General features: G+C 30.1%; 1 protein-coding gene across 1 annotated transcript; it reads left to right on the top strand.

Moving 5' to 3' along the window:
• Positions 1-5,574: 5,574 nt before the first annotated feature.
• LOC132301571 (receptor-like protein EIX1) lies at positions 5,575-7,030 on the top strand. The gene is made up of 2 exons (XM_059798813.1): positions 5,575-6,390; positions 6,893-7,030. The coding sequence occupies exons 1-2, from the start codon at positions 5,575-5,577 to the stop codon at positions 7,028-7,030; spliced, it is 954 nt and encodes a 317-aa protein (XP_059654796.1).
• Positions 7,031-24,477: the final 17,447 nt, after the last annotated feature.

Here is a 24,477-nt window from a genome sequence, read left to right as displayed (position 1 = left end):
TAGTTCTATTGACTTGAATTATTAAAAAAGTTTATTTCAGTTAATTAATATGCGCTAATTAAAATTAAATAAGCAGACTAAGTTAGTGCTCAATTCTGATTTCCATTCATACTTAAATCGACGAGTCTCTGAAGATCATAGAGTCAATTCTGATTTCCATTCATACAATTCACATTTGAATATTTTATAACATAATAAACATAAATATTTGAATTTAAAGATTACAAAATATCTATCGAAGTTGTCTTCAATTCTGATTTCCATTCATACTTAGATCGATGAGTTTTTGAAGATAATAGAGTCAATTCTAATTTTCATTCATACTTATTTCATATTTGAATATTTTATAACATAATATAGATAAATATTTGAATTTAAATATTACAAAAAATCTATCTAAGTTGTGCTCAATTTTGATTTTCATTCATACTTAAATCGATGAGTCTTTGAAGATCATAGAGCCAATTCTAATTTCCATTCATACTTAATAAAAACAAAATTGTGGTGTTTAACTTTAGATCAACATGATGATGATTCTCCAATATTATTTTATTTGATATTATTCTTGTGGTGTTTCGCTTTTGATATGTAAATTATTAATTTAAAATAATTATCATTTCTACCGATAATGATTAAAAAAATTGTAGTATAGTTATTGATTCTCTTAAAATTGTCTTAGATAATCTATTTAGTATATGTATATTAGTATATTAGATAATCTATTTAAAAAATTGTCTTAAAATGTTGTATTTTAAAGACACAAAGTGGATTAGTGGTAGCTTTGGAGGAGTGTTAGGAGTTCTATTCTCTCATAATGAAGTCTTGGGTTCGAGCTATGCTAACTTGCTAAGTTATGTTTTTTAATGTGTCATTTACTATATATTATATTATATATAACGAGCCTATACGAGCCGAGCCCAGCGTTGTTCGGGCTCGGCTCGTTTATTAAACGAGCCTAAAAATTGGGCTCGGGCTCGACTCATTTACTAGCGAACCGAGCCTGAGCCGAGCCTGGAGCAAGCCGAGCCTAAGCTGTTCATGAACAGCTTGATTCATTTGCAGCCCTAATTGGATTATTGGAAGACTTTAAGTCAAGTCATCAAGCATTACCATCCATGTGGGTCCATTATTACATAGATATGGGACTATCAGCGTGGTCAATTACAAGGCCACATATAAAGCTCCATTGCATTTTTTATTTACTTGTCATCATATGGTTGGTCTGATAATCTTGGATCATATAATAATTTTCCATCAAAGTGGATCAAAAGTATTAAATGAATACTTGTCTCAATGGAAGGCTTCAAAACAGTAATAAGTGGTCCAGAAGTATACCATAAAAGTATCTATCTTGACACCACCAAAATATAGACTAAGGTGCTACGACTTCGAGCCTCATGTAAAATATTATGGTATATGTGTTTTGTAATATGCATAATTGATTAAATTTTCATGAGAAACTTTCATCAAGTATTCAATACCTAATCAGTCTTGAAATCAAAATGTAACTTTTTATTTATTTATTTTTTTGTTTTCAACTCTAAGTAATTGGTTCGATTGGTAAGTTTTTGGCCCTGAAGTCTCATGAAATATCAGGTTGGCCACGTCTGCATGTAAAAGTCGAACTTTACTCAACTTATAGCTTCACTTTAGAAATATGCAATTTAGCTTTAAATTTGTTTGTCATAATTTTTATAACGACATGTTAGTATGCATAGCCAGAAATACTCATATGGAAGAATTCCTGAAGCATTGCTAGTGCAGTTAATATATTTTCTTTTCCGCAGGCAATATAATTTCTTTAAAAAATGGCAATCAATTAAACAACTTAAGGAGCTTATTAAGGTCATCTCCCCTTAATTATTTTTATTTTTCCTAGCAAATCAAGAAGAGGGGAGATTTTAACACAAACACACTCATTTAGGGAACTGAACTCTCTACCAATTACGCTATTGAGGAATGCCCTAGAAGCCCCTTAATTAGTGAATTAAGAACACCAATTTATTTTTTGTGAAATTGGTGATTGGTAGACATAGTTTTCTGGTTGATTAAAGTTTTGTGGTCTTCATTTCCAAATGGGCCTAAATTATACTTTTCTAGTCAATGAAATATATATAGAGAGAGAGTTATCCTAATTGGTCCTATTTTCGTTTTGTTTTTATTTATTATTTCTTATCAAATTCTTACAAATTTTATTTTCCTTTATGTGCCTTGGACTCCTATATATATATATATATATATATATATATATATATATACCAAATAATTTTACAACTTCAAGTCCTTAAAGTTTTCAAATTACTAATTAAGTAGTACGTGAAGTTAGTAATGTGTAATTTATAGTTTACAAAAAAGTCCTCTGAAATAATAATAATAAATAAAGCAAAAAAAGATAAAAAGAAAAGGTTATAAAAACAGATTTTTGACTTAAATGATTATAATAAAAAAGTTGAATATAGTTAATTGTGGTTGCATCCATATATAATTAAGCACCTTGATCCATCTTCTGTATTATATTTGATAGTTTCTTTGTTTTTAATTTTTTAATTTTTTATTCTAATGTTGGTGTTGTAAGTTAAATCTTCATTCAAAGTCTTTTGATCATTCTCAGCCTCAAAAACAGGAAAATGACACCACCCAGTCAAGTGGAAAGCATTAGATAGTTTAACCAAGTGTCCCACGTTTTCAAGAGTCTTTCCTTCTGCAGAGATTTCATTCTCCTACTTCAACATTGGGAGCTTGAGGGTTCGTCTTCATTGGGACAATAGCGAGTGCATGTGTGCGTTGGATTAATTTCTTAATGTGTATACATTGGGTCTTACCTCTATTATAGTTAATTAGATCAAAGGGTTTCTGATTATAGTTGGTTCAACTTTGTTAGTGTCCTATTTTTCTTTTTGTTTTTATTTGCTTCACATTATTTCTTTCCCTTTGTGTGTCTCGGACACATAATTATATTTTTTGCATTATTTATGTGCTCTGCTATTTTACAAAATTAAAAATTAAGTATTGAATTGAATTATCAATTCACAACACCTTAATAACTTAATTATATATATATGAACATATTTAGTTTTAAATGACTTCTCCCTTTTTTTTTTAAAAAAAAAAAAAAAGAAAAAAGAAAAAAAAGAAGAAGATAAGGAACCTTTGATTGTTTTTTGAATATTGAGTTATCAGTGTCTGATTGTTTTTTGTTTTTATTTGTTATTTCTTCTTATTTTTGTTTTCCATCGCTTTCACAACTATATTTGTTTTATTCCCAACCTGAGAAAATGATTCCACCTCTTTCTTATGTTAATTTTAAGTCTCTTAGAGTGCTTCATATTTTCAACAACCTTATCAATTTCATGCATTTTAGATTTCGGAGAATATTTGGATAGAGAGTACAAAGTAAACATGCAAGATAATTTTATGGTCCCATGCCAAAAAAATTGGGTGAGATCCTTTTACACACTATAGTTCATTAATATAGTTTTTTAATCTTATTTTATAGGCCAATAAGTGTCATACTGCATCTAACCGTGCTCATTGTTCACAAGTACATGTGAAGTGAACTATCAGATGTAATATAAGTTATAAAACATGTTAGGTTAATTATGTTTTTTTTTTTTAATCTTATTTTATTGGGTAAACTATATTTAATCCGGTTGACTTGTAGGGTTTGCAATTAATCTTTTTACTAATTTCCTTTTTTTAAAAAAAAAAAAAACTCACAACTAACGAGGTGGGTTATTTTTTGACTTTTTGCCTAAAACACCCCCCACCAAGTCAAGCTCCGGTTTTATGCAATTCATCCAACCCCCCTCTATGTGTGAAGAAAAATAATATTTGAACTCATATATTTTTGTTATATGCATTACTATACTTTTAATTAAAGAAAGATTTTTAAATTTTTGTTGTTAAAAAAGTCATTGTAATGACTGCAATTGCATATAAGTTTAAATCTTATATATTATATATACTATTATTGTATTATTTATATTATATTTTATATTTTATACAATACATATGTATATATATAAACACATATATATGAGATGGACATTCTATAAAATAATTAGATGGATAAAATTAAATTTTAATTACAAAAAATAATTTAATGGCATAAAATAATAGACTTTTTTCTCATTTTATTTGATTGAATAAAAAAAATAATTATTCAAATTTAAAGGACGTCAGTGTAATTTCTTTAAAAAAATTTTAACTTAGCTTTTATTCTTTATAATTTTACATAATAGATGGATAGAAAGAAAATGAAATCTCACATCCAGTGGTCGTGGACTCTCCTGTGATACTCACGGTAGGTTGCATTCTAAGTCAACAAGTCTTTAATGTCATCTGTTTTTTAAAATTGATGTGTCCATTTAGTGTCATCACTAGCACTGTGCAATAACTTCTCACATTGGATTATTGGAAGACTTTAAGTCAAGTCATCAAGCATTACTTGCATTCCCATCCATGTGGGTCCATTATCACATGGACATCGGACTATTAGCGTGGTCAATTGCATTATCATCATATAGTCCGTAGAATAATCTTTGGATCATATAATAATTTCCCATCTAAGTGGATCAGAAGTATTAAATGAATCTTTTGCTCAATGAAAGGTTCCCAGATGGTAATAAGTGGTCCAAAAGTATTCGGTAAAAGTTTCTATCTTGACACCACCAAAATATAGACTAAGTTGCTATGATTTCTAACACCATGTAAAATATTGTGGTGTATGTGTTTTATAATATTTATAATTGATTAAATTTTCATAAGAAACTTTCATCAATTATCTAATACCTAACCAGTCTTGAAATCAAAATGTAACTTTTTTATTTATTTATTTTTTTGTTTTCAACTCCAAGTGAGTGGTTCAATTGGTAATTTTTTGGCCTTGAAGTCTCTTGAAATATCAGGTCAGACACGTCCGCATGTAAAAGTTTGAACTTTACTCGACTTGTAGCTTCACTTTAGAATTATGCAATTTAGCTTTAAATTTGTTTGTCGTGATTTTTATAACGACATGTTAACATGTAGAGCCAGAAATATTCATATGAAGAAGCCAAATTAACTACTATTATTATTTTTAATTTTTCTTTTCCACAGGCAATATAATTTCTTTAAAATATGGCAATTAATTAAACAACTTAAGGGGCCTTAATTTAAGTGTAAATTAGTTTTGGGAACCAAAATTAGATGCCCACTTAATTATTTTCCTTTATGTGCCTGGTACTCCTAGTATTATATATATATATATATATATATATATATATATATATATATATATATAATACTAGCATCATTTCAAATCTTCAGTCTCTTTTCCTATCCCGCAATTCCCTATATGGTCAAATACCTAGCATCATTTCAAATCTTCGCCTGTTGAGAGAGTTAGACTTGGGAGACAATCATCTAATTACAGGGGAAATCCCAGATGGGCTTGGGCAATTGAAACATCTTGAATATTTGTCACTTACGGGGAACTCATTGTATGGTCCCATTCCAGCATCTATTGGAAACTTATCGTCCTTGAGATTCTTAGATCTTTCTGATAATAAATTGAGTGACACTTTTCCAAAAAGTATGGGGTTCCTCTCAAATCATGAGAAATTATTGGTAGGTCATAATTCCTTAGGAGGCATTGTTTCCGAAGTGAATTTTGCCAGACTCTCAAAATTGAAGATTTTGTATATGTCTTCAAACCCTCTTTTCTTCAACGTGAACTCTAATTGGGTTCCTCCCTTCCAACTTGAGATGCTTAGTATGAGCTCCTGCAATATGGGTCCAAGTTTTCCTTCATGGCTACAAACACAAGTATCTTTGTGGGTATTAGACATTTCCCAATCGGGAATTTCAGGTGCAGCTCCAGAATGGTTGTGGAAGTGGGTGTCAGGTATTGATTCTATCAATCTCTCCAACAACCAGATAAATGGAGACATATCGAACGTGTTCCTAAACTATAGTTTTGTTGATATTAGTTCTAATCGTTTCGAGGGTTCATTACCACGTTTGTCTCCAAATGTTAGATATTTGAACCTTGCAAACAATTCTTTCTTTGGACCCATTTCCTCATTCTTGTGCCAAGAGATGAATGGAGAAAGTATGTTGGAGGTTCTGGATGTATCAAATAATATATTATTAGGTGAACTTTCTCATTGCTTGTTGCATTGGCAACATCTGACCCATGTGAACGTGGGAAGCAACCACCTATCTGGTAAAATTCCAAATTCATTGGGTTCGCTGAGGTTTCTCGAATCTTTGCAATTGTATGATAATAATTTCTTTGGAGAAATACCTTTATCAATGCGAAACTGCACCTATTTGAGCCTCATTAATTTAGGTGGAAATAAATTTACCGGACTCATTCCGAGTTGGATTGGAGACATTTTAGACTTGAAGGTTCTCAGCTTAAGATCCAATAAATTTATTAGCAATATACCATCACAAATATGCCAACTTTCTGGGCTTATAATCCTTGGTCTTGGAAATAATAACCTATCAGGACCGATACCAAAATGGTTGAAGACTATCACAAATTCTACATATCATTACATATTTGGAAGTGGAGAAACTTTTTATAATATTCCAATGGAAGTCTACAAAGATATTCTCTCATTGGTGACAAAAGGGAGAGAATCAGAGTACAAGGATATCCTTGGACTTGTTACGAGCATAGATCTCTCACATAATAATTTATCTGGTTCAATCCTAGATGATTTTTCTAGTCTTGATGCGTTGCGATTTTTAAACTTGTCTCATAATAAAATTACGGCTTGTTGCCAAAGGTTATACCCCGACTTATGGTATTGACTATGATGAGACATTTGCCCCTGTTGCTAAGATTTCATCTATTCGTGTTTTGATTTCTCTTGCTGCTAATAGGCATTGACCTCTGTTTCAGTTAGATGTTAAAAATGCCTTTTTGCAAGGTGACTTGGCAAAAGAGGTTTATATGGAGCAACCACCTAGGCTTATTGCTCAGGGGGAGCATCTTCACACTGTTTATCGCCTTAAAAAGGCCCTGTATGGATTGACATAGTCTCCACGGGCTTGGTTTCGAAAATTCTCTAAGGCGGCATTAAAAATTGGTCTTAACAGATGTCAGACCGACCATTCGGTATTTCACCAGCGCACTAAAGCTGGCTTCATATTTCTTGTGGTGTATGTTGATGATATTGTGATCACAGGTGATGATTCTGAAGGCATTGCTAAGCTGAAGTTATTTCTGCAATATCGATTCCACACTAAAGACTTGGGTAAACTTAGGTATTTCTTGGGTATTGAAGTTGCTAGATCTAAGAAGGGTATAAGTTTATCCCAACGAAAATATGTGTTGGACTTATTAGAAGAAACATGTATGTTGGGTGGTGTAATACCCCTAATTTCAAAAGGATAGTCCTGGTATTTAATTTATTATTTAAAATTGCTTTTGATTATTTCTTTGGTTTGATTTAATTGTTTTAGTTGCATTTGATTACTTACTTGTTTTAATTTCATTTATTTAATTTATTTAATTGTTGTAATTGAAATTAATTATTTAGTTGGTTTGCTTTACTTAACTTAATTTCCTTAACTTAAATGATTTAATGAGTTTACTTTAATTGTTTAAAAGTGAATTGTGTTATTTACAGTTAATTTTTTTTTCTACGTGACTGTATGGAAGGTGGCACATAGAGTTATATTAGGTTTAAGCTTAGCCGACATTGTATTTTAACCTAGATAGTTCTATGGGCCGAGTTATGCATGGATTAGGGTTATATCTAAGCCTATAAAAACGTACACTTACTAGGGTTTAGGGTTTTAGAAATACATAAGTTTACGTCTGTAACACAAGGGACTGCTAAGAAACAGAGAGTGAGCAAGGGGGGCATAGCAAAACAGAGTAAGGGAAAACTCAGAGACGTGGAATTTGTGTTTCAACTCTGAAAAGGCAAGTCTCTGTTCTTCTCTTCCCCTTTAATTCGTGTTCTGTGCATGCCTAGTTAGACTCCAGGGATTAATTAAAGGTTAAAAACGGATTAAACAAACATTATATCAAGTCTTGTATGCATGTATGATTTATATAAATCTCGTTGAAATAAGTGATTTACATAATCTTTGATGTTTCTGTTACTTGTTCTTTTCTGTGGTTGCGTTTAAGCTTTAATTAAAATTGAGATCATGATTATGTATTGATGACTTGTAATGAATCTGGGTCTAAGATTAAACCCTGAATCAAGTATTAAAAATAGTATTCGACTTCACTGAATAAATCTGTTTTGAATCACTTAAGTTTTTAACTGAGATTCTGTAGTCGTTGCTTCAAAAGGTTGTGTTCAATACATGTTATGGTGGGATGTGAGTGGTTTAAGATGTACCTAGGACTGAGTTTGAACCTAGAACAAGGATTTAAAAACACCATAGAGGCTCTGTTAATCACCGGAGTTGGAGAAGAAGACGCAGAAACAGACGACAGCATCTAAGGGAGGAAGAACAGGCTCTAAAAGAGGAGGAGCCTACTCCTTCTACTCTTAGAGCCGGCTCCCAAGGGTGTGGAGCCGGCTCTTGCAACCTTAGAGCCGGCTCTCACCTTAATAGAGCAGGCTCTCAAAATTTGGAGCCTGCTCTTGCCCAGAAATTTCATACTGTGTGATTTTTGTGCGTGGTTTGGACTGTACAGAGTATTGGGACTTCGTTTAAACTGTTTTAAATATTGTATGGAACTGTTTTAGACCTAAACTTAGTATAGAGGAACATTAATCTAATCTGGGATTAATTGAAGGAGCAATATAAAGTTTAAAGAAAACTTAGTCAATTGCACACTGTTGTATCCACTGGAACTTAGCAAGTTTTATGGATGATTTAATTATGTAAAATCATGTTTCCATAGGGTTATAAGTATAGTGAATTAATTAAAATTACCTATGCTTAGGTTGGGTTTAATTGATACTTAAATTTCTATTAACTGTATCAATTCATGGACTATGTTGGAGGATGTGAATGCTTGAATTTAATATAGCAGTTTGCATTATTGGAATTGGATTTTAGGCTCTATATTGAATGCCTGTTATTTATGTATATGCATTAAATTTATCTTGTGCATATTCTGGAGTATAGTTGATGACTATTTAATACCATATGGTTAACTACGTTAACTGGAGGATTGTATGTACTGGTATGGGACGGTGATATATTAGGTATGGACTAGTTCAAACACTAAGTTCTACCTAATTTGGATTAAGGTATGGATTAACCATATTGGTTAAGTCCATCACCTACTTGTGTCATATCAATAAAATAATTGAATAACCTACTTTGGATTTAGGACGGATTTGTTACATATATCAAACCATAATACAGATGGTTGATATTTTGTATTAGGAGTACGGATTTTATATATATCTATTATATGGTGCCATGGTATGAGCTTGAGTCTCAAGACCATGGTTAGGGCGTGTATATCGCCTAGGATGGATAACTGGACATAGGTGTTGTTCCCTGGTAGGTCTAGGTACTCATGACCACGTTATGTGCGATTTGCATGGTATCTCTACTCAGGCTGAGACAGACCTGCTGGACTAGCGAGCGTCCTATAGTGTGTACTATATATACATATATGGACTACTCTAGATATTGTTGGATCTTTCTAAGATGTATCTGCGTATCGGATTCCTATTTGGGTTGTAGTAGATCAGGACTTAAATGTGGGCCTGACCCACTCTTTATTTTTCAGGTGTTCATCAGTTCCAGAGTTAGAGCTTGGACGTGCAGAGCAGATACAGACACTCATTCCTCCGACTACATAGGAATCTTTTCTATGTTTAGTAACAGATTTAATTTCAGTTGAGATTTTAATAAGGAGTCCACTGGATGGATTCCCGAGTTGTTAAACTTATGGAGTTTGGATTATCGGATTTTAACAATTATATTATTGAGGATTTTTAATTTTATTATTTTAGTTTCTTCTAGCTCAATATATTTTTCTTATTCACTTTGTATTCTGTGTTCATTAAAATATTGATTGTTTGATATTCCCTCAGGTTTGGGCTTGGGCCTGATCAAACCATGTCTCGGATCCAAGGGTTATCACAGGTGGTCGTCCAATTGATGCTCCTATGGATTCAAATATAAAACTTGTGTCTGATGAGGGTGATCTATTTAATGACCCAGACAGATTTCGTTGTCTTGTTGGGAAATTAATTTATCTCATTATCACTCGACCAGATATTTCATATGCAGTTAGTGTTGTAAGTCAGTTCATGGAGCCCCTAGAATGCGACGTTGGATTGCTGTTCTTCGGATTATCCGATATCTCAGGCAAGCTCCAGGTTTTGGGTTACTAAATAAATCAAATGGTCATCTTAGGGTGGAAGGTTTTACAGATGCCGACTGGGCTGGTTCTCCTTCAGACAGGAGATCTACTACAGGCTACTGCACATTTGTAGGAGGAAATCTTGTTATATGGCGAAGTAAAAAGCAAATGGTGGTAGCTCGATCTAGTGTTGAAGCTGAGTATAGGGCAATGGCTCATACCACTAGTGAGTTGACATGGATACAGCATTTTCTAAAAGAACTTGGGTTAACAATTGAAGCTCCTACTCCATTGTTCTGTGATAATCAAGTAGCAATTCACATTGCATCAAACCCTGTGTTTCATGAGAAGACCAAACATATTGAAGTTGATTGTCACTTCATTCGAGAAAAAATATTACGTGGGAGCATCTCTACTCTATTCGTGAAGTCTGAAGATCAATTAGCTGATATGTTTACCAAGGCACTGGGTCATAACCGGTTAAGAACTATTTGTTCCAAATTGGAATTATTTGATAAATATTCTCCAGCTTGAGGGGGAGTGTTAGAATGTTTATATATATATATATATATATATATATATATATATATATATAAATATAGATGTTGGGTCATTATGTAATTACATTTAGTTAGTAGGCCTTTGTGTTAGTTAGTTAACCTTGTATCCTTTATATAAGTCTACATAGGCTTATTAGGTTAGAATATATGTATATGAAGTACACAGTTGTTGTAGCCATGAAATGTCTCTCTCTCTCTCCATCTCTCTCTCTCTCTCTCTTTTATCAGTTTGAACAAATAACTTAATTATATATATGAACATATTTAGTTTTAAATGACTTCTCCTTTTTTTTTTTTTTTTAGAAAAAGAAAAAGAAAGGAACCTTTGATTGTTTTTTGTTTTTATTTGTTATTTGTTTTTATTTGTTATTTCTTTTCCATCGCTTTCACAACTATATTTGTTTTACTCCCAACCTCAGAAAATGATTCCACCCTCTTATGTTAATTTTAAGTCTCTTAGAGTGCTTCATTTTTCCTACAACCATATCAATTTCATGCATTTTAGATTTGGGAGAATATTTGGATAGAGAGTACAAAGTAAACAGGCAAGATAATTTTATGGTCCCATTCCAAAAAAATTGGGTGAGATCCTTTTTCACATCATAGTTCATTAATAGAGTTTTTTTAATCATATTTTATAGGCAAATAAGTGTCATACTGTATCTAACCGTACTCATTGTTCACACGCATATGTGAAGTGAACCATCAGATGTAATACAAGTTATACAACATGTTACGTTAATTATTATTATTTTTAATCTTATTTTATTAGGTAAACTATATTTAACCCCCTTGACTTGTAGGGTTTGCAATAAATCTTTTTACCAATTTCCTTTTGTTAAAAAAATAAATAAATAAATAAAATTCCCTCAACTAACTAGGTGGGTTATTTTTTGACTTTTTGCCTAAAACACCCTCAGCAAGTCAAGCTCCGGTTTTATGCAATTCATCTAACTATGTGAATTTAGCTAATGATTCTTTATTTTTTCTTTCTTGAATAAGAACATTTTTTCCCCCAAATGTGTGAATTTATTTATTTTTTTTTTTTTTGCTTTCTTGAAAAATAATATTTGAACACATATATGTTTGTTATATGCATTACTATACTTTTAATTAAAAAAAAAAATTTAAATTTTTGTTGTTAAAAAAGTCATTGTAATGACAACAATTACATATAAGATGTAATTGCCGTCATTACAATGACTTACTCTTATTGTATTAGTTATATTATATTTTTTATTTTATACAATACGTGTGTGTGTGTATATATATATATATACACATACATATATGAGTTGAAAATTCGATAACATAATTAGATGCATAAAATTAAATTTTAATTACAAAAAGTAATTTAATGACATAAAATAATAGATTTTTCTTTTATTTTGTTTAATTAAATAAAAAATTATTGTTCAAATATGAAGGAGGTCAGTATAATTTATAATATATATATATTTTTACTGTTATTATTGGTGTTCTTTTAACTTAGTTTTTATTCTTTATGATTTTATCATGATAGATGGATAGCAAGAAGATGAAATCTCATATCTTGTGGTCGTGGACCCCCCCGTGATACTCACGGTGGGTTGCTTTCCAAGTCATCAAGTCTTTAATGTTATGTGCTTTTTAAAATTGATGTGTACACGAAGTGTCATCACTGGCATTGTGCAATAACTTCTCACATTGAATTATTGGAAGACTTTAAGTCAAGTCATCAAGCATTACCATCCATGTGCATCCATTATTACATAGATATGGGACTATCAGCGTGGTCAATTACAAGGCCACATATAAAGCTCGATTGCATTTTTTATTCACTTATCATTATATGGTTAGTCCGATAATTTTGGACCATATAATAATTTCTCAGATCAAAAGTATTAAATGAATATTTTTTCTAATGAAAAGTTTCCAGACAGTGATAAGTGGTCCAGAAGTATTCGACAAAAGTTTTTATCCTGACACCACCAAAATATAGACTAAGGTACTATGACTTCGAGCGCCGTGTAAAATATAGTGGTGTATGTGTTTTGTAATATGCATAATTGATTAAATTTTAGAAGAAACTTTCAGTAAGTATTCAATACCTAATGAGTCTTGAAATCAAAATGTAACTTTTTATTTATTTATTTTTTTGGTTTCAACTCCAAGTGATTGGTTCGATTGGTAAGTTTTTGGCCCTGAAGTCTCATGAAATATCGGTCGGCCACGTCCGCATGTAAACTCAACTTATAACTTCACTTTAGAATTATACAGTTTAGCTTTAAATTTGTTTGTCATTATTTTTTATAACGACATGTTAGTATGCATAGCCAGAAATATTCATATGGAAGAATTCCTGAAGCATTGCTAGTGCAGTTAATATATTTTCTTTTCCGCAGGCAATATAATTTCTTTAAAAAATGGCAATCAATTAAACAACTTAAGGAGCTTATTAAGGTCATCTCCCCTTAATTATTTTTATTTTTCCTAGCAAATCAAGAAGAGGGGAGATTTTAACACAAACACACTCATTTAGGGAACTGAACTCTCTACCAATTATGCTATTGAGGAATGCCCTAGAAGCCCCTTAATTAATAAATTAAGAACACCTATTTATTTTTTGTGAAATTGGTGATTTGTAGACATAGTTTTCTGGTTGATTAAAGTTTTGTGGGTGGTTTAAGCATCTTCATTTCCAAATGGACCCAAATTATACTTTTCTAGTCAATGAAATATATATATATATATATATATATATAGAGAGAGAGAGAGAGAGAGAGAGAGAGAGAGTTATCCTAAGTGGTCCTATTTTCGTTTTGTTTTTATTTATTATTTCTTATCAAATTCTTACAATTTTTATTTTCCTTTATGTGCCTCGGACTCCTAGTTATATATATATTTGAGTACCAAAAATTTTACAACGTCAAGTCCTTAAAGTTTTCAAAATTACTAATTAAGTAGTGAAGTTAGTAATGTGTAATTTATAGTTTACAAAAAAGTCCTCAGAAATAATAATAATAATAAATAAAGCAAAAAAAGATAAAAAGAAAACGGTTATAAAAACAGATTTTTGACTTAAATGATTATAATAAAAAAGTTGAATATAGTTAATTGTGGTTGCATCCATATATAATTAGGCACCTTGATCCATCTTCTGTATTATATTTGATAGTTTCTTTGTATCTTCCTACTTCGTTTTTAATTTTTTAATTTTCTATTCTAATGTTGGTGTTGTAAGTCAAGTCTTCATTCAAAGTCTTTTGATCATTCTCAGCCTCAAAAACAGGAAAATGACACCACCCAGTCAAGTGGAAAGCATTAGATAGTTTAACCAAGTGTCCCACGTTTTCAAGAGTCTTTCCTTCTGCAGAGATTTCATTCTCCTACTTCAACATTGGGAGCTTGAGGGTTCGTCTTCATTGGGACAATAGCGAGTGCATGTGTGCGTTGGATTAATTTTTTTTTTTTTGAAAGATAAAGTAAATTTATATAAATAAGAAGCCTGAGATAGGCAATTACAATGACCAAGTTCAAATAGGATTAATGTCATGTTTGTGTTGTATTTGTGGGCTTTTCATCCTTGTAAGCTATCCCCTTAGCTTGGCCGTCCTAGTTGGATTAATTTCTTAATGTGTATACATTGGGTCTTACCTCTATTATAGTTAATTAGATCAAAGGGTTTCTGATTATACTTGGTTCAACTTTGTTAGTGTCTTATTTTTTTTTTTTTTTTTTATTTGTTTCGCATTATTTCTTTCCCTTTGTGTGTCTCGGACACATAATTATATTTTTTTTGCATTATTTATGTGCTCTGCTGTTTTATAAAATTAAAAATTAAGCATTGAATTGAATTATCAATTCACAACACCTTAATAACTTAATTATGTATATATGAACATATTTAGTTTTAAATGACTTCTCCCTTTTTTTAAAAAAAAAAAAAAAAGAAAAAAGAAAAAGAAGAAGAAGTTAAGGAACCTTTGATTGTTTTTTGAATATTGAGTTATCAGTGTTTGATTGTTTTTTGTTTTTATTTGTTATTTCTTCTTATTTTTGTTTTCCATCGCTTTCACAATTATATTTGTTTTATTCCCAACCTGAGAAAATGATTCCACCTCTTTCTCAAGTTAATTTTAAGTCTCTTAGAGTACTTCATATTTCCAACAACCTTACCAATTTCATGCATTTTAGATTTCGGAGAATATTTGGATAGCGAGTACAAAGTAAACATGCAAGATAATTTTATGGTCCCATGTCAAAAAAATTGGGTGAGATCCTTTTTCACACCATAGTTCATTAATATAGTTTTTTAATCTTATTTTATAGGCAAATAAGTGTCATACTACATCTAACCGTGCTCATTGTTCACACGTGTATGTGAAGTGAACTATCAGATGTAATACAAGTTATACAATACGTTACGTTAATTATGGTTTTTTTTTAATCTTATTTTATTGGATAAACTGCATTTAACCCGTTGACTTGTGGGGTTTGGAATAAATCTTTTTACTAATTTCCTTTTGTTAAAAAAATAATAATAATCTCTCAACTAACGAGGTGGGTTATTTTTTGACTTTTTGCCTAAAACACCCCTACCATGTCAAGCTCCAGTTTCATGCCATTCATCTAACTACGTGAATATTTGGATCGAGAGTACAAAAGTAATACAAATTATACAATATGTTACATTCATTATGTTTTTTTTTTTAATCTTATTTTATTGGGTAAACTACATTTAACCCCGTTGACTTGTAGGGTTTGCAATAAATCTTTTTACTAATTTCCTTTTGTTAAAAAAAAAAAAATTCTCTCAACTAATGAGGTGGGTTATTTTTTAACTTTTTGCCTAAAACACCCCCACCAAGTCAAACTCTGGTTTTATGCAATTCATCTAACCATGTCCCCCTATGAAGCATGGACATGGATATGGGATACGGGTATGACACGACAAATTTTTAAAAAATAGGACACGGACACAGCGGGGATACGCCTATATATATATATATATATATATATATATATATATAAATTTATATTGAAAATATAATTACTAGAATCTTGTATAGATAAATAAAACAACAATAAAGAATATAATCAATTTCAATAATTTCATCTCTGTTATAAGAAAAAAAAAAATAGACAAGACAAAACAGAAAATAAATGAAAAATAAAGTTAATCCAAATTCTAAACGAAGATGTGCAGAAAAGATATAACTATAATGAACTAAATATGTATATGAATAAACATATATACTTTCAGTCTTTCACAAAGTTTTGTTCATGTAACCTAAATATATATATATATATATATATATATATATATATATGTTGTTTATGAAGAGAGATAATTGAAGAAGAGGAGAGACTGAGAGAGGAGTGAGAGAAAATAAATTTTGTCTCACAGAAGTGTCGGACCGTGTGTCCGAGCCTCGGACACGTGTGTCCAATAAAAAATAATATTTGGACACTTTACAGAAGTGTCGGACATGTGTCCGAGCCTCGGACACGGGTGTCGGTATCCGAAAAGTGTCCGACACTGGTACGGGACCCCTGGGAGGAGTGTCCGTGACCCCCCCCCCCCCTAATGTGTGAATTTAGTTTTTTCCTTTTCTTTTTTTTTTTTTTAATTAAAAAATAATATTTGAACTCATATATTTTTGTTATATGTATTACTATACTTTTAATTAAAGAAAGATTTTTAAATTTTTGTTATTAAAAAAGTCATTGTAATGACTGCAATTGCATATAAGTTTAAATCTTATATATTATATATACAATTACTGTATTATTTATATTATATTTTTTTATTTTATACAAAACATATGTATATATATACACATATATATATGAGATGGACATTCGATAAAATAATTAGATGGATAAAATTAAATTTTAATTATAAAAATTAATTTAATGGCATAAAATAATAGACTTTTCTTTCATTTTGTTTGATTGAATAAAAAAAAAAATGATTCAAATTTAAAGGACGTCAGTGTAGTTTTTTTTTTAAAAAATTTTTTAACTTAACTTTTATTCTTTATAATTTTATCATAATAGCAAGAAAATGAAATCTCATATCCTGTGGTCATGGACTCCCCGTGATTCCCACGGTAGGTTGCTTTCTAAGTCAACAAGTCTTTAATGTCATTTGCTTTTTAAAATTGTTGTGGCCATTAAGTGTCATCACGGGCACTGTGCAATAACTTCTCGCATTGGATTATTGGAAGACTTTAAGTCAAGTCATTAAGCATAACCATCCATGTGGGTCCATTAACACATGGACATCGGACTATTAGCGTGGTCAATTACGAGGTCACATACAAGGCTCGATTGCATTATCATCGTATAGTTCGTAGAATAATTTTGGGATCATATAATAATTTTTCATTTAAGTGGATTAAAAGTATTTAATGAATCTTTTGTTCAATTGAAGGTTCTCAGATGGTAATAAGTGGTCCAAAAGTATTCGGTAAAAGTTTCTATTTTGACACCACCAAAATATAGACTATGATGCTATGATTTCGAGCATCAGGTAAAATATTGTGATGTATTTGTTTTATAATATGCATAATTGATTAAATTTTCATAAGAAACTTTCATCAATTATTCAATACCACCAGTCTTGAAATCAAAATGTAACTTTTTTTATTTATTTATTTTTTGTTTTCAACTCCAAGTGAGTGGTTCAATTAGTAAGTTTTTGGCTCTGAAGTCTCATGAAATATCAGGTCGGCTACGTTCGCATGTAAAAGTTTGAACTTTACTCGACTTGTAACTTCACTTTAAAATTATGCAATTTAGCTTTAAATTTGTTTGTCGTGATTTTTATAACGACATGTTAGCATGTAGAGTCAGAAATATTCATATGGAGAAGCCAAATTAACTACTATTATTATTTTTAATTTTTCTTTTCCACTGGCAATATAATTTCTTTAAAATATGGCAATTAATTAAACAACTTAAGGGGCCTTAATTTAAGTGTAAATTAGTTTTGGGAACCAAAATTAGATGCCCCCTTAATTATTTTTTATTTTTCCTAGCAAATTAGGAAGATGAGAGATTTTAACACAAACACACTCGTTTAGGGAACTGAAGCCTCTACCAATTAGCTATTGAGGAATGCCCTATAAGCCCCTTAATTAGTGAACTAAGAACACCTAATTATTTTTTTGTGAAATTGGTGATTGGTAGACATAGTTTTCCAGTTGATTAAAGTTTTGTGGGTGGTTTCAGCATCTTCATTTCCAAATGGGCCTAAATTATACTTCTCTAGTCAATGACATAGAAAGAGAGAGAGAGAGTTATCCTAAGTGGTCCTATTTTTGTTTTGTTTTTATTTTTTATTTCTTATCAAATTCTTAAAATTTTTATTTTCCTTTATGTGCCTGGGACTCCTAGTATTATATATATATATATATATATATATATATATATATATATATATATATGTATGTGAGTACCAAATTATTTTACAACTTCCACTCCTTAAAGTTTTAAAAATTGCTAATTAAGTAGTGAAGTTAGTAATGTGTAATTTATAGTTTACAAAAAATTTATCTGAAATAATAATAATAAATAAAGCAAAGAAAGATAATAAGCAAAATGTTATTAAAACAGATTTTTGACTTAAATGATTATAATAAAAAAGTTGAATATAGTTAATTAACTTAATTGTGGTTGCATCCATATATAATTAAGTACTTGATCCATCTTCTATATTATATTTGATATTTTCTTTGTATCTTCCTACTTTTTAAATTTATTTTATTTTATTTTATTCTAATGTTGGTGTTGTAAGTCAAGTCTTCATTCAAAGTCTTTTGATCGTTCTCAGCCTCAAAAACAGGAAAATGACACTACCCAGGCAAGTGGAAAGCATTACTAAAAATCACACTTCCATGTGGTAAAAAGTTGATACTTCCATCTTCATTTCTTGTTTTCAAATATAATTCTGATAAACTTCTCATATGGTGCTACTTAGTTCGGTCTAATAATATCAAGAAACTTCAATATATTTCTCTTTGTTCTTTTTCTAATTTTTACATTTAATGAAATCAAAATCAAAGAAAACTTAGTGGCTATATGTTAACTAATTTTTGTTTTCACCGACAAGTTTATTGACTACATTATCTAATTGATTTAATTTCAATGGTAATTGCTTGCTAAAATTGATGACTAATGCAATTGATTATGAAAGGTGTTCACAAGCATATGATAAGTTTTCGAATTTAAGATGTGCATCAACATGTGTCATTGTCACTTTGAAATTGTGCAATAAGCCATTCCACTGGAAGATTCTAAGTCAAGTCAATGAAGCTATTGGACATGGTCATATGGAGAGAAATTAATTATTAGATAGTTTTGGTTCATTTAATATTTTATTGACTAATTTAATAAAACTTAATATTGAGATTTCTTTATAATTTAGTTGTGGTTCTATTTTCATTTTGTTTTTATTTGTTATTTCTTGTTAAATTCTTGATATTTTTATTTTTCTTTATGTATCTAAACTACCAGTTGTATATACGGAGGGAGAGAGAGAGAGAGAGAGAGAGATAGAGAGAGAGAGAGAGAGTCACACACACACACACACTTTGACTACCAAAAAATTTTATAGCTTCAACTCCTTAAAGTTTTCAAAATTGCTAATTAAGTACTGAAGTTAGTAATGTGTAATTTACGTGTAATTTACGGTTTACAAAACAACTAAAGCAAAAAAATATAATAAGAAAAAGGTTATACAAACAGATTTTTGACTTAAATGATTATAATAAAAAAGGTTAAATTGCATTCGTATATAATTTAGTATTTAAAGCTAAACAGATTATGTCTTTGTATTTTACTATCTTTTTTTATTGTTATTTTATGTTTTTTTTTGAAGCTAACGTTGATGTTGTAATTCAAGTTTTCCAAGACTTGTGATCATTCTCAGCCTCAAACTCAGACAAGTGGAACTTTTAGAAAATAAAAAAATCCATGTTTAATTTCTGTTATTCAAGACTTTGGTTTTGCCATTGGTGTTGACAATGAAATGAGTGAACAGTATCCCAAGTCAAATTGGATGGATCCATTATCGTGGCAGGGAAGTTTGTGGTGGGCAGTTGATCTTCATTTCTACATGGGCCCCACCCATTGGTAAAAGATCCAGAAATGAAGGTATATACAGTGTATATATATATAATGTCTGAGTTTTCTTTTACATATATGATCAACGAATTTGATATCATAAATTTGTAATCAGATAGAATTGATGATGATGATGATGATGATGATGATGATGATGATGATGATGATGGGAGCATCTCTACTCTATTCGTGAAGTCTGAAGATCAATTAGCTGATATGTTTACCAAGGCACTGGGTCATAACCGGTTAAGAACTATTTGTTCCAAATTGGAATTATTTGATAAATATTCTCCAGCTTGAGGGGGAGTGTTAGAATGTTTATATATATATATATATATATAAATATAGATGTTGGGTCATTATGTAATTACATTTAGTTAGTAGGCCTTTGTGTTAGTTAGTTAACCTTGTATCCTTTATATAAGTCTACATAGGCTTATTAGGTTAGAATATATGTATATGAAGTACACAGTTGTAGCCATGAAATGTCTCTCTCTCTCCATCTCTCTCTCTCTCTCTCTTTTATCAATTTGAACATATAACTTAATTATATATATGAACATATTTAGTTTTAAATGACTTCTCCTTTTTTTTTTTTTTTTTTTAGAAAAAGAAAAAGAAAGGAACCTTTGATTGTTTTTTTGTTTTTATTTGTTATTTGTTTTTATTTGTTATTTCTTTTCCATCGCTTTCACAACTATATTTGTTTTACTCCCAACCTCAGAAAATGATTCCACCCTCTTATGTTAATTTTAAGTCTCTTAGAGTGCTTCATTTTTCCTACAACCATATCAATTTCATGCATTTTAGATTTGGGAGAATATTTGGATAGAGAGTACAAAGTAAACAGGCAAGATAATTTTATGGTCCCATTCCAAAAAAATTGGGTGAGATCCTTTTTCACATCATAGTTCATTAATAGAGTTTTTTTAATCATATTTTATAGGCAAATAAGTGTCATACTGTATCTAACCGTACTCATTGTTCACACGTATATGTGAAGTGAACCATCAGATGTAATACAAGTTATACAACATGTTACGTTAATTATTATTATTTTTAATCTTATTTTATTAGGTAAACTATATTTAACCCCCTTGACTTGTAGGGTTTGCAATAAATCTTTTTACCAATTTCCTTTTGTTAAAAAAATAAATAAATAAATAAAATTCCCTCAACTAACTAGGTGGGTTATTTTTTGACTTTTTGCCTAAAACACCCTCAGCAAGTCAAGCTCCGGTTTTATGCAATTCATCTAACTATGTGAATTTAGCTAATGATTCTTTATTTTTTCTTTCTTGAATAAGAACATTTTTTCCCCCAAATGTGTGAATTTATTTATTTATTTTTTTTTGCTTTCTTGAAAAATAATATTTGAACTCATATATGTTTGTTATATGCATTACTATACTTTTAATTAAAAAAAAAAAATTTAAATTTTTGTTGTTAAAAAAGTCATTGTAATGACAACAATTACATATAAGATGTAATTGCCGTCATTACAATGACTTACTCTTATTGTATTAGTTATATTATATTTTTTATTTTATACAATACGTGTGTGTGTATATATATATATATACACATACATATATGAGTTGAAAATTCGATAACATAATTAGATGCATAAAATTAAATTTTAATTACAAAAAGTAATTTAATGACATAAAATAATAGATTTTTCTTTTATTTTGTTTAATTAAATAAAAAATTATTGTTCAAATATGAAGGAGGTCAGTATAATTTATAATATATATATATTTTTTACTGTTATTATTGGTGTTCTTTTAACTTAGTTATTATTCTTTATGATTTTATCATGATAGATGGATAGCAAGAAGATGAAATCTCGTATCTTGTGGTCGTGGACCCCCCCGTGATACTCACGGTGGGTTGCTTTCCAAGTCATCAAGTCTTTAATGTTATGTGCTTTTTAAAATTGATGTGTCCACGAAGTATCATCACTGGCATTGTGCAATAACTTCTCACATTGGATTATTGGAAGACTTTAAGTCAAGTCATCAAGCATTACCATCCATGTGCATCCATTATTACATAGATATGGGACTATCAGCGTGGTCAATTACAAGGCCACATATAAAGCTCGATTGCATTTTTTATTCACTTATCATTATATGGTTAGTCCCTTAATTTTGGACCATATAATAATTTCTCAGATCAAAAGTATTAAATGAATATTTTTTCTAATGAAAAGTTTCCAGACAATGATAAGTGGTCCAGAAGTATTCGACAAAAGTTTTTATCTTGACACCACCAAAATATAGACTAAGGTACTATGACTTTGAGCGCCGTGTAAAATATAGTGGTGTATGTGTTTTGTAATATGCATAATTGATTAAATTTTTATAAGAAACTTTCAGTAAGTATTCAATACCTAATGAGTCTTGAAATCAAAATGTAACTTTTTATTTATTTATTTTTTTGGTTTCAACTCCAAGTGATTGGTTCGATTGGTAAGTTTTTGGCCCTGAAGTCTCATGAAATATCGGTCGGCCACGTCCGCATGTAAACTCAACTTATAACTTCACTTTAGAATTATACAGTTTAGCTTTAAATTTGTTTGTCATTATTTTTTATAACGACATGTTAGTATGCATAGCCAGAAATATTCATATGGAAGAATTCCTGAAGCATTGCTAGTGCAGTTAATATATTTTCTTTTCCGCAGGCAATATAATTTCTTTAAAAAATGGCAATCAATTAAACAACTTAAGGAGCTTATTAAGGTCATCTCCCCTTAATTATTTTTATTTTTCCTAGCAAATCAAGAAGAGGGGAGATTTTAACACAAACACACTCATTTAGGGAACTGAACTCTCTACCAATTATGCTATTGAGGAATGCCCTAGAAGCCCCTTAATTAATAAATTAAGAACACCTATTTATTTTTTGTGAAATTGGTGATTTGTAGACATAGTTTTCTGGTTGATTAAAGTTTTGTGGGTGGTTTAAGCATCTTCATTTCCAAATGGACCCAAATTATACTTTTCTAGTCAATGAAATATATATATATATATATATATATATATATATATATATATATATAGAGAGAGAGAGAGAGAGAGAGAGAGTTATCCTAAGTGGTCCTATTTTCGTTTTGTTTTTATTTATTATTTCTTATCAAATTCTTACAATTTTTATTTTCCTTTATGTGCCTCGGACTCCTAGTTATATATATATTTGAGTACCAAATAATTTTACAACGTCAAGTCCTTAAAGTTTTCAAAATTACTAATTAAGTAGTGAAGTTAGTAATGTGTAATTTATAGTTTACAAAAAAGTCCTCAGAAATAATAATAATAATAATTAAAGCAAAAAAAGATAAAAAGAAAACGGTTATAAAAACAGATTTTTGACTTAAATGATTATAATAAAAAAGTTGAATGTAGTTAATTGTGGTTGCATCCATATATAATTAAGCACCTTGATCCATCTTCTGTATTATATTTGATAGTTTCTTTGTATCTTCCTACTTCGTTTTTAATTTTTTAATTTTCTATTCTAATGTTGGTGTTGTAAGTCAAGTCTTCATTCAAAGTCTTTTGATCATTCTCATCCTCAAAAACAGGAAAATGACACCACCCAGTCAAGTGGAAAGCATTAGATAGTTTAACCAAGTGTCCCACGTTTTCAAGAGTCTTTCCTTCGGCAGAGATTTCATTCTCCTACTTCAACATTGGGAGCTTGAGGGTTCGTCTTCATTGGGACAATAGCGAGTGCATGTGTGCGTTGGATTAATTTTTTTTTTTTTGAAAGATAAAGTAAATTTATATAAATAAGAAGCCTGAGATAGGCAATTACAATGACCAAGTCCAAATAGGATTAATGTCATGTTTGTGTCGTATTTGTGGGCTTTTCAGCCTTGTAAGCTATCCCCTTAGCTTGGCCGTCCTAGTTGGATTAATTTCTTAATGTGTATGCATTGGGTCTTACCTCTATTATAGTTAATTAGATCAAAGGGTTTCTGATTATACTTGGTTCAACTTTGTTAGTGTCTTATTTTTTTTTTTGTTTTTATTTGTTTCGCATTATTTCTTTCCCTTTGTGTGTCTCGGACACATAATTATATTTTTTTTGCATTATTTATGTGCTCTGCTGTTTTATAAAATTAAAAATTAAGCATTGAATTGAATTATCAATTCACAACACCTTAATAACTTAATTATGTATATATGAACATAATTAGTTTTAAATGACTTCTCCCTTTTTTAAAAAAAAAAAAAAAGAAAAAAGAAAAAAAAGAAGAAGTTAAGGAACCTTTGATTGTTTTTTGAATATTGAGTTATCAGTGTTTGATTGTTTTTTGTTTTTATTTGTTATTTCTTCTTATTTTTGTTTTCCATCGCTTTCACAATTATATTTGTTTTATTCCCAACCTGAGAAAATGATTCCACCTCTTTCTCAAGTTAATTTTAAGTCTCTTAGAGTGCTTCATATTTCCAACAACCTTACCAATTTCATGCATTTTAGATTTCGGAGAATATTTGGATAGCGAGTACAAAG

Source organism: Cornus florida, unplaced genomic scaffold (assembly GCF_030987335.1).
Source record: "Cornus florida cultivar Cherokee Brave unplaced genomic scaffold, ASM3098733v1 CherokeeBrave_3.0.0_Hap2_Chr03, whole genome shotgun sequence".
Classification (NCBI taxonomy): Eukaryota; Viridiplantae; Streptophyta; class Magnoliopsida; order Cornales; family Cornaceae; genus Cornus; species Cornus florida.
Note: the sequence above shows the minus strand (reverse complement) of the source record. Positions and strands in the feature narration are given on the sequence as shown.

Bases quoted from the DNA above. Each gene is read 5' to 3' on its own strand.
- LOC132301571 (XM_059798813.1), top strand. From the start codon at position 5,575: ATGGGGTTCCTCTCAAATCATGAGAAATTATTGGTAGGTCATAATTCC. The intron at 6,391-6,892 runs GTTCTCAGCTTA...CCTCTGTTTCAG, and splicing joins GAGACATTTTAGACTTGAAG to TTAGATGTTAAAAATGCCTT.